At 45.8% G+C, this 11,491-nt stretch overlaps 1 protein-coding gene across 1 annotated transcript; it reads right to left on the bottom strand.

The window, feature by feature from the left end:
• Positions 1-3,306: 3,306 nt before the first annotated feature.
• LOC146058294 (E3 ubiquitin-protein ligase TRIM11-like) lies at positions 3,307-5,488 on the bottom strand. The gene is given in 2 exon segments (XM_083170528.1): positions 3,307-3,984; positions 3,987-5,488. Coding segments are annotated over 2 exon segments (1,500 nt in total). The 5' UTR covers positions 5,443-5,488; the 3' UTR covers positions 3,307-3,940.
• Between the last annotated feature and the right edge of the window lie 6,003 nt (positions 5,489-11,491).

Genomic DNA, 11,491 nt, shown 5'->3' with positions numbered 1-11,491 from the left:
TAATATAACATATAATACAGTATAAATCTAAGTGTATCCTAACTGCCGGCAAAGACCCCACACCAGAATACAGGCGCAGGCCTGGCGGGACATGGGGCTGCGTTATATACAGGGAGCGTTATATAATCACCACTATTAATATAACATATAATACAGTATGAATCTAAGGGTATCCTTACTGCCGGCAAAGACCCTACACCAGAATACAGGCGCACGCCTGGCGGGACATGGGGCTGCGGTATATACAGGGAGCGCTATATAATCACCACTATTAATATAACATATAATACATATGCGCATAAGTAATGAGCGGCTCATTATTATGCACGTGCACTTATTACATATGCGCAAAGTGAGAACTACTAGTTCTCATCAGGCACTGGGACTGCCTGGACCCTGCATGGACCCCCGCTGCCTCCCCACTGCCCTGCATCCCCGTGCAGGTAAGTACAAGGGGAGGGGAGGTGGGGGCACAGGGCAGGTTTCGGGGGGTTAGGCACTCTTTACACTGGGGGGGTGGGTTAGGCACTCTACATTTTACACGGTTCACTGCATTGGGATTGGTACTTAAATGGTATTTAAAACGGTAATCTGCTGCAGTGGGAATGCTAATACTGTTTTAAATACCATTTAGATTACCAGTACTTTAAACTGGTCTGCAGTGGGAAAGCAGCATCTTTTATATATTTGGCTACATCTGTCACTCAAAGTGTGTCTGGAGCTGTAACGCTGGGTTGTGGACTTCCATCTTAATTTATGATTGTCATCACCTGTTTTAAACAGGGTAATTGATAAGAAAGGTGTTTAAGCACAGGTGATGGTAATCCATAAATTAAGAAGAAAGTCCAGAAACAGAGCAATGTGACCCTCCTGGAGAGGGTCATGTTGGGAGGTATGCACCTCCCTCCCCCCCCCCCCCCCATTCACGGCATCCCCACGATTAAATAGCACATGCAAAACACTGACATGGCTATGGTCGACAATGAAAAAGGTTGACAAGATTTATTTTTCAATGTTTTCATATTCATTCTCATGTGTCGACATGGACACCAATGAAGTGCCACACTTATGTCAACATTTACATGTGTTGACCTTTCTGTGTTGATTTTTTCTTGTGGCGATTCGCGGCACCCCCCGCGACCCCCCTCCCGCGATTTGCAGCACACCCCCCGCAATTCGCGGCACCCCCGGTGACTCCCGCGATTCGCGGCCCCACCCCGTGACACACCCCCCCCTCCTGCGATTCGCGGCACCCCGCGACCCCCCCTCCCACGATTCGCGCCAACCCCCCGGGCCCCCCCTCCTGCGGTTCACGGTGCCCTCCACGACCCCCCCTACCGCGATTCCCCACCCCTGACCCCCCCTCCTGTCATTGCGGCAACCCCATGCCCCCGCCACCTACCCTCCCGCGATTCACTGCAACCCCCCGCGCCCCCCCGCCCTCCCACAATTCGCGGCACCCCCCCCCTCCCGCAATTCACGGCATCCACCCACGACCCCTCCTCCCGATTCGTGGACACCCCTCACCTCCTCCCTCCACCCCCCCCCCCCACCCCCGCGCGCGATTCACGGCAACCCCAGGATTAAATGGCACATGCAAAACACTGGCACGGCTATGGTCGACAATGAAAAAGGTTGACATGAGTTTTTGAAGATTTATTTTTCTTTTTTTGAATGTTTTCATATTCATTCTCATGTGTCGACATGGACACCGATGAAGTGCCACACTTATGTCAACATTTACATGTGTTGAACTTTCTGTGTTGATTTTTTCTTGTGGCAATTCGCGGCACCCCCCCGCGACCCCCCTCCCGCGATTTGCAGCACACCCCCCGCAATTCGCGGCACTCCCGCAATTCGCGGCCCCACCCCGTGACACACCCCCCTCCTGCGATTCGCGGCCCCCTCCCACGATTCGCGCCAACCGCCTGGCCCCCTCTCCCGTGGTTCACGGTGCCCCCCACGACCCCCCCTACCGCGATTCCCCACCCCTGACCCCCCCTCCTGTCATTGCGGCAACCCCCCCGCCCCCGCGACCCACCCTCCCGCGATTCACTGCAACCCCCCGCGCCCCCCCGCCCTCCCACAATTCGCGGCACCCCCCCCCCTCCCGCAATTCACGGCATCCACCCACGACCCCTCCTCCCGATTCGCGGACACCCCTCACCTCCTCCCTCCACCCCCCCCACCCCCGCGCGCGATTCACGGCAACCCCAGGATTAAATGGCACATGCAAAACACTAGCACGGCTATGGTCGACAATGAAAAAGGTTGACATGAGTTTTTGAAGATTTATTTTTCTTTTTTTTAATGTTTTCATATTCATTCTCATGTGTCGACATGGACACCGATGAAGTGCCACACTTATGTCAACATTTATATGTGTTGAACTTTCTGTGTTAATTTTTTCTTGGAGCAATTTTTTTCCAGTGACAACTATGAACTATGTGCACGTCAACCTACACACCATCAACCAATTCTTTGTATAATATATAACACCTGTTCTGTTTTACTGTAGGTGTTTTAAGTCAGACCTTTTACTGCTACTATTACTGTTTATGTAAATGCATTCTGAATGACAGCAACATCCTACCATCCTTCTACAAAAATATATAACCAACTAGGTGATTCATCGCGCCCCGTGCCCCCCCCCTCCCGCAATTCACGGACCCCCCGCGCACCCCCCTCCCGCGATTCACAACCCCCCCTTGCGCAATTCACGCCCCTCTCACGCTTTGCGGACCCCCGCCCTCTCCCGCGATTCGCCGACAACTGCTCCCCCCCCTCCCTTGATTCACGGCACCCCAGCGCCCCTCCCGCAATTCACGGCACCCCTAAGCCCCTCTTTAGTCCCCCGTATACTCACACACCCCTATCACTACCCAGCTTCCTGCTCTCCTGAACCGTAACTTCCACCACTGGGGAGTTTGCTGACGCTGTTTTGCCCACATGCCCCTATCATGCCTCATAGCCCAGCCTCCTGCTCTCATGCACCCGAACTCCCATCCAGTAGGAGGAGACAGTGACTAAGGGCCACCATCCTGTACTCCTGTACTGCCACGCTGGACCCTCACCCACTGGCAGAAGCTGCACAGTATCTCCCACCCTCCTCTTTAGTCCCCCTTATGCCCACACACCCCTATCACTACCCAGCCTCCTGTTTTCCTGTGTCGTGACCTCCGCCAGTGGGGAGCCGCTGACTCAGAAACACCCTACTATACTATTGCACACACACACCTAAACAACATGCACACACAGCCCCCCCCCCCCCCCCCACAAATGTCACTGTACCATCCACACTATCAATGTACATCTTACTCTGTAACCGCTTTTTAATTAAACAAAACAATACACACCCCCTTCCACATCATATGCTCTCTATTTAACACATTTCACCTATAACTCAAGTTGCAATACAGGCCATCTTTCATACAATTATAACCATCTTTCTCATGTGCAAATGTTCACAAATTAAGGGGGCGCAGCCCCTTACGACGGTGTGAAGAGCGCCCGTAGGGCGCGATGAATCACCTAGTTATATACATAACTCCCCATTCACCCTCTGTGTCAATTACAGCCAATATGAGAAAGTGTAGCACTGACTACTGTAATAGGGTGCATGCTGGGTGACAGACAGATATTGCAGCCAATCACAGCTATGAGTGAGCCAGAGGCAGAGAAATCTCACATAAATATATATTTATAATGACAGTATCGAGCGCACCAATACTGGAACAACTCCAGGCACATTGGTCACCTGGTCACACAGGGGGAGGGGCTAAGCCATAAGCCATGTGCTGAATGTTCCCCCAATCAGATTCCCCTTCCTGTGATGTCACCAGTCTCTGGGTAGATTTCCTATGGTAATGTCTCCCAGCTCCTGACTCCCCCACATATAGTTACACACCCTCCCCATACACATAATGCAGCATGGAGGGGCTCAGTGAGGGTGGCGGTGTAGGTGTGTAAGTGTCTGATGGGGTCACACAGAGAATAAAAGGACATCTGTCCTGCCTCATAATCCAGGTATATCCTCACTCTGTCATAGGGGATATTACCAGGTACCCGGATCCCTGTACTGTCATGTATCACTGAGTACAGACTGTTACCCCTATACAGACACCAGGACTTGTTATTATTCCCAATGTATGACTGCAGCTCTCTCCTGTCTATACTGGGATAACACATCCCCACCATCCATCTCACTGACTTACTGACATCCACCTCCCAGTAATGTCGCCCTGAGGAGAATCTCCTGGTGCTTATTACCTGATTACACTGAAATCTCTCTGGTGTTACTGGGTGATTCTGGTCTATATCTGACAATGATGCAGATTTCCTGTCACCTGATATCTGTATCTCATTACCAGCTGTGGCTACATCCAGTAATAGGTCTGTAGGTTCCTGCACATAGATCCCTGTATTTATCCCTGTTATTATATCAGATAATGTCTGTAATGTCCGGGAGATGAGTCCCACACCCAGACCTCCTGCACCACGGACCTGGCTATCATGTCTCTCTGTGTCCTCAGTGTCACACAAGTCCCCTGTGTCCGGTTCCTGTAAGACAATCACTGGGTCAGACATGTTACACAGCTCCTCAATGTGACGCATCTTCCCGGACAGCTCGTCCTTCTTTATTTCCAGCTGCTGGATCAGATCAGAGACTGAGAGTGAAACGCGCTGTTCCTGCCTGGAGATCTCACTCAGGACTCTCTTCTCCAGGTCTTCCAGCTGTCTCCTGATGTCTCTAAACAGGGCAGTGACTGTCTCTCTTACACCCGCTGCTTTTCCCTGATCATCTCTCCTGCGCTCTCGCAGTCTCTGCACTCTATTCTCAGTCTCCGCTCTCTTCCTGGTCAGTTTCTGTAAAACATCTCTCAGCTTCTTCTTCTTCTTCTCTGAGGCCTCATCCAATGACTCCACCTGATGTCCTCTGTGCTCCCCAATCAGACAGCAGGACACACAGATACAGGCAGCATCCTCAGTGCAGTAATACTCCAGGACCTTCTTATGGACGGAGCATTTCCTGTTCCCCAGGGCAGTGGTGGGGTCACATAAGACGTGTTCTGCTGCCTTGCTGTGTACTCTCAGGTGATTATCACACAGATGAGCCTCACACAGCAGACAGGACTTAGCAGCAGGTACAGGAGAGTGAATACAGTGAGTGCAGCAGATCCTGGTCTCCTCCTGATCAGGCCGAGCAGACAGGAACCTCCCCACTATGTTACACAGTGCTATGCTCCGTATCAGTGCAGGACGCTCCTGACACTCTGCTCTGCACTCAGGACAGCTATAAACTCCAGCCCCCTCCTGTGTATCCAGCACACGATCAATACAGACCCGGCAGAAGTTGTGGCCACATCTCAGGGTTACAGGATCTGTATAAATGCTCAGGCAGATGGAACAGTCCAGCTCCGGTCTCAGATCAGCAGACGCCATCGCTGGCAGCAGAAGAGGGAAATGAAAGTGAAAGTCTCAGATACCAGTTAGGTCACATTCTCCACACAGGGTGAGGCTGAGATGACGCTATATAAGAAACTGTAACGGAATCTGCTGCGCTATATAAGAAACTGTAACGGAATCTGCTGCGTTATATAAGAAACTGTAACGTAATCTGCTGCGCTATATAAGACACTAACGGAATGTGCTGCGCTATATAAGACGCTGTAACGGAATCTGCTGCGCTATATAAGACACTGTAACAGAATCTGCTGCGCTATATAAGACACTGTAACGGAATCTGCTGCGCTATATAAGACACTGTAACAGAATCTGCTGCGTTATATAAGACACTAACGGAATCTGCTGCGCTATATAAGACACTGTAACGGAATCTGCTGCGCTATATAAGAAACTGTAACGGAATCTGCTGCGTTATATAAGACACTAAAGGAATCTGTATAGCAGGGGGTGGGGACTGAGGGTGTAGATTCCAATTATTGGAAATTGGGAAGAAGGTATTGTTAGAGTATATTAGTTCTCATTGCATACGGCTGTGGCCAGATAAGCTGTGGCCCTGTATTGAAGTGGGCCGTTTTAAAGTGGGAAAAAGGAGTCATAACTACGAGCGTTATACCTGCGTTGCACCGAAGGAAAACTGAAGGCAAACTACTACAAATCAACAATAACACACATGGACTGCATTGATACCTCAAGAGTATGTAATTCATCTCCAATATGCTCTCTTTATTTCTGTGTTATGCAAACTCTTGTATGATTTGAAACGTTCTGATTTAATGAATTGATTGTAATTGTTATTACTTGTTTGGGGACGTTGTTCAGTGAAGCATAGTTTAGTGTTGCATTCTGCCTGATGTCTACTCAAACACAGTGCAAATTATCTCCCTTGACCATTTGGCCGTTAGTGTTCAGGTGTAGCCTGACCTGAACAGACAACTATATTCTTAGAATTAGTGACCTGCAGCTTTTCTGAACAGTAAAAAATAAAAACAGACATTGAACAACATCATCAAACAGGTAATTTCAACTTTAGATTTCGATTTTGTACTGTATGAACATGGCTAGGAATAACAGATGCATAGGCAAAATTTTTAAAACTATGTGTGCAAACGCTAGAAGCCTAGGAGACAAAATTCCTGATCTAATTGCAATAATGACAAGGGATGACCTAGACATTGTGGCTATCACAGAGACATGGTGTAATGAGAACCATGGCTGGGACGTAGCTATACCAGGATACAATTTATTTAGGAAGTACAGAATGGGAAGAATCGGAGGAGGGGTAGCAATGTATGTAAAGAAAAACATAAATGCTACTTTAATACAAAACATTGAAGAAAAAACTGAGGCCCTTTGGGTGACCATAGAAATGGGGGAGAAGGACATTATTCGTACTGGGGTCATCTATAGGCCACCAGGCCAGGGGCAGGATTTTGACAGGAGCCTATTGCTTGATGTCACTAAAATGGCTTTAAAGGGAGAAGTCATAATCATGGGAGACTTTAATCTACCTGATGTGAATTGGGAGGAGTCTTTTGCAAGATCATCTACAAGTGGCAAATTTCTAAATTCCCTACAGGGAGCCTCTCTCAAGCAATTGGTGCGGGAGCCTACTCGCAAAGACTCAATATTAGATTTAATACTCACAAATGGTGACAGGATATCAGACATATATGTGGGTGAGAACCTGGGATCCAGTGATCATCAAGCAGTATGGTTTAGTGTCAAGGCAGGGTCCAACTCCAGTCACACAAAAACTAAGGTGTTGGATTTTAGGAAGGCTGACTTTGCAAAAATGGGGAGATGTTTAAGCGACTCATTAGCGGATTGGAGGAACTTGAAAGGAGTGCAGGAGAGGTGGAGAAAATTAAAAAGTGCAATACTAAAGGCAACGGACCTTTGTATCAAAAGGGTTAAGAAAAGTACCAGGAAAAGGAAGCCAGTATAGTTTACTAAAGAGGTATCAACTAGTGTAAAAGCAAAAAAGATGGCCTTTAGGACATACAAGCAGACTCAAAATAATAATGACAAAGAAGTGTATCTTGCCAGACGCAAAGAGGCTAAGAAAGTGATCAGGCGTGCCAAGGCAGAAGCTGAGAAGAAAATGGCTCAGTCAGTAGATAAAGGAAGCAAACTTTTTTTAAGTATATAAGTGAAAGGAGAAAATCAAATGGAGGAATAATAAGACTGTGGACAGACACTGAGAATTTGGTGGAGGGAGACAAGGCAATTGCAGATCATCTAAATAATTACTTTTGCTCTGTATTCACTATAGAAGGAGAAGGGACCACAGTTAAGTTGCAAGGACATTCATAAAAATAAGGTAGATGGAGGTACATTTACTAGGGAGAAAGTCCTAACAGAACTTTCAAGACTGAAAGTGGATAAATCAATGGGGCCAGACGGAGTGCATCCAAGGATACTAAAAGAACTAAAAGATGTGTTGGTAGCGCCATTAACAGATTTATTTAACCAGTCACAAGATACAGGTGCAGTTCCAGAGGACTGGAGAAAAGCAAATGTAGTTCAACTGCAAAAAAGCAGAAGCAAAGAAGAAGCAAGTAACTACAGACCAGTGAGCCTTACATCAGTAGTAGGGAAAATAATGAAAACACTATTAAAATAAAGAATAGTGGAATATCTTAAATTAAACAATTTACAGGATCCAAAACAGCATGGTTTTACTGCAGGGAGATCATGCCAAACAATTCTAGATGAAGGGGGGGCTGTAGATGTGGCATATCTAGACTTTAGTAAGGCATTTGACCCTGTCCCACATCGCAGGCTGCTAAATAAACTTGAAAGTGTGGGATTGGATTATAAAACAATTAAATGGATAAGAACCTGGTTGCAGGATAGGAAACAGACAGTTGTATTAAATGTAGTGCATTCTATGGAGGGACATGTTACCAGTGGAGTACCCCAGGGATCTGTACTTGGACCAGTGCTCTTTAATATTTTTGTTAGTGACATTGCAAATGGTATTGAAGGGAAAGTATGCCTTTTTGCAGATGATACAAAGATATGCAACAGAGTAGACACACCAGGAGGGGTAAATCAAATGACTGATGATCTAAGTAAACTTGAGAATTGGTCAAGAGAATGGCAACTACAGTTTAATGCTAAAAAATGCTAAATTATGCACTTGGGACTCAAAAACCCAAAGGCTCAATATAGTATCAAGGGTACTATAATGGAAACTACTGAGGAGGAAAGAGATCTAGGAGTCATTATTTCAAGTGACTTAAAGGCAGTGAGGCAATGTAACAAAGCAATGAGGAAGGCAAGTCAGATGCTTGGTTGCATAGGGAGAGGAATCAGTAGCAGAACAAAAGACGTAATAATGCCACTGTATAGGTCATTGGTACGGCCTCATCTGGAATACTGTGTCCAGTTCTGGAGACCATATCTTCAGAAGGATATAAATATATTGGAGAGTGTACAAAGAAGGGCAACTAAAATGGTTCATGGCCTACATCACAAAACTTACCTGGATAGACTAAAAGATCTTAACATGTATAGTTTGGAGCAGAGAAGGGAAAGGGGGGACATGATAGAAATCTTCAAATATATCAAGGGTTTTAACATAGTACAGGTGGGAAATTTTCTTCAAAGGAAAACAAGTAATAAAACACGAGGACATGCACTGAAACTGGAGGGAGGTAGGTTCAGGGGAAATGTTAGAAAGAATTACTTCACAGAAAGGGTAGTGGATAAGTGGAATAGCCTCCCATCAGAGGTGGTAGAGGCTAAGACAGTAGAACAATTTAAACATGCTTGGGATAGGCATATGAATATCCTTACAAAGAAATAAGAATTAAAAAGGGTTCAGTTTACCTGAAGGGTAAAAAAAGGGGCAGACTAGATGGGCCAAATGGTTCTTATCTGCCGTCAAATTCTATGTTTCTATGTTAATCTGCTGCGCTTTATAAGACACTGTAACGGAATCTGCTGCTCTATGTAAGACACTGTAACGGAATCTGCTGCGCTATATAAGACACTGTAACGGAATCTGCTGCGCTATATAAGAAACTGTAACGGAATCTGCTGCGCTATATAATACACTGTAACGGAATCTGCGGCACTATATAAGACACTGTACCGGAATCTGCTGCACTATATAAGACACTGTAACGGAATCTGCTGCACTATATAAGAAACTGTAACGAAATCTGCTGCGCTATATAATACACTGTAACGGAATCTGCTGCGCTATATAAGACGCTGTAACGGAATCTGCTGCGCTATATAAGACGCTGTAAAAGAATTTGCTGCACTATATGAGACCCTGTAACGGAATCTGCTGCGCTATATAAAACACTGTAACGGAATCTGCTGCTGCTATATAAGAACCTGTAACGGAATCTGCTGCGCTATATAAGAAACTGTAACGGACTCTGTTGCGCTATATAATACACTGTAACTGAATCTGCTGCGCTATATAAGACGCTGTAACGGAATCTGCTGCTTTTATAAGACGCTGTAATGGAATCTGCTTCGCTATATAAGACACAGAGTTTTATATAGCGCAGCAGATTCCTTTACAGGTTCTTATATAGCAGCAGCAGATTCCGTTACAGTGTCTTATATAGCGCAGCAAATTCCGTTACAGCGTCTTATATAGCGCAGCAGATTCCGTTACAGTTTCTTATATAGCGCAGCAGATTCCGTTACTGTCTTATATAACGCAGCAGATTCCGTTGCAGTTTCTTATATAGCGCAGCAGATTCTGTTACAGTGTCTTATATAGCTTAGCAGATTCCGTTACAGTGTCTTATATAGCGCAGCAGATTCCGTTACAGCGTCTTATATAGCGCAGCAGATTCCGTTACAGTGTTTTATATAGCGCAGCAGATTCCGTTACAGTTTCTTATATAGCGCAGCAGATTCCGTTACAGTTTCTTATATAGTGCAGCAGATTCCGTTACAGTGTCTTATATAGCGCAGCAGATTCCGTTACAGTGTCTGATATAGCGCAGCAGATTCCGTTACAGTGTCTTATATAGCGCAGCACATTCCGTTACAGTGTCTTATATAGCGCAGCAGATTCAGTTACAGTGTCTTATATAACACAGCAGATTCCGTTACAGTTTCTTATATAGCGCAGCAGATTCCGTTACTGTCTTATATAACGCAGCAGATTCCGTTACAGTTTCTTATATAGTGCAGCAGATTCCGTTACAATGTCTTATATAGCGCAGCAGATTCCATTAGTGTCTTATATAACGCAGCAGGTTCCGTTACAGTTTCTTATATAGAGCAGCAGATTCCGTTACAGTGTTTTATATAGCGCAGCAGATTCCGTTACAGTGTCTTATATAGCGCAGCAGGTTCCGTTACGGCGTCTTATATAGCGCAGCAGATTCCGTTACAGTGTACTATATAGCGCAGCAGATTCCGTTACAGTGTCTTCTATAGCGCAGCAGATTCCGTTACAGTGTCTTATATAGCGCAGCAGATTCCGTTACAGTGTTTTATATAGCGCAGCAGATTCCGTTACAGTAACGGAATCTGCTGCGCTATATAAGACACTGTAACGGAATCTGCTGCGCTATATAAGACACTGTAACGGAATCTGCTGCGCTATATAAGACACTGTAACGGAATCTGCTGCACTATATAGTACACTGTAACGGAATCTGCTGCGCTATATAAGACAATGTAACGGAAAATGCTGCGCTATATAAGACACTTTAACGGAATCTGCTGCGCTATATAAAACACTATAACGGAATCTGCCGCACTATATAAGAAACTGTAATGGAATCTGCCGCGCTATATAAGACACTGTAACGGAATCTGCCGCGCTATATAAGAAACTGTAACGGAATCTGTTGCGCTATATAAGACACTGTAACGGAATCTGCTGCTCTATATAAGACACTGTAACGGAATCTGCTGCGCTATATAAGACACTGTAACGGAATCTGCTGCGCTATATAAGACACTGTAACGGAATCTGCTGCGCTATATAAGAAACTGTAACGGAATCCTCTGCGCTATATAATACACTGTAACGGAATCTGCG

This window comes from Crinia signifera, chromosome 2 (assembly GCF_055691185.1).
Source record: "Crinia signifera chromosome 2, ASM5569118v1, whole genome shotgun sequence".
Classification (NCBI taxonomy): Eukaryota; Metazoa; Chordata; class Amphibia; order Anura; family Myobatrachidae; genus Crinia; species Crinia signifera.
Note: the sequence above shows the minus strand (reverse complement) of the source record. Positions and strands in the feature narration are given on the sequence as shown.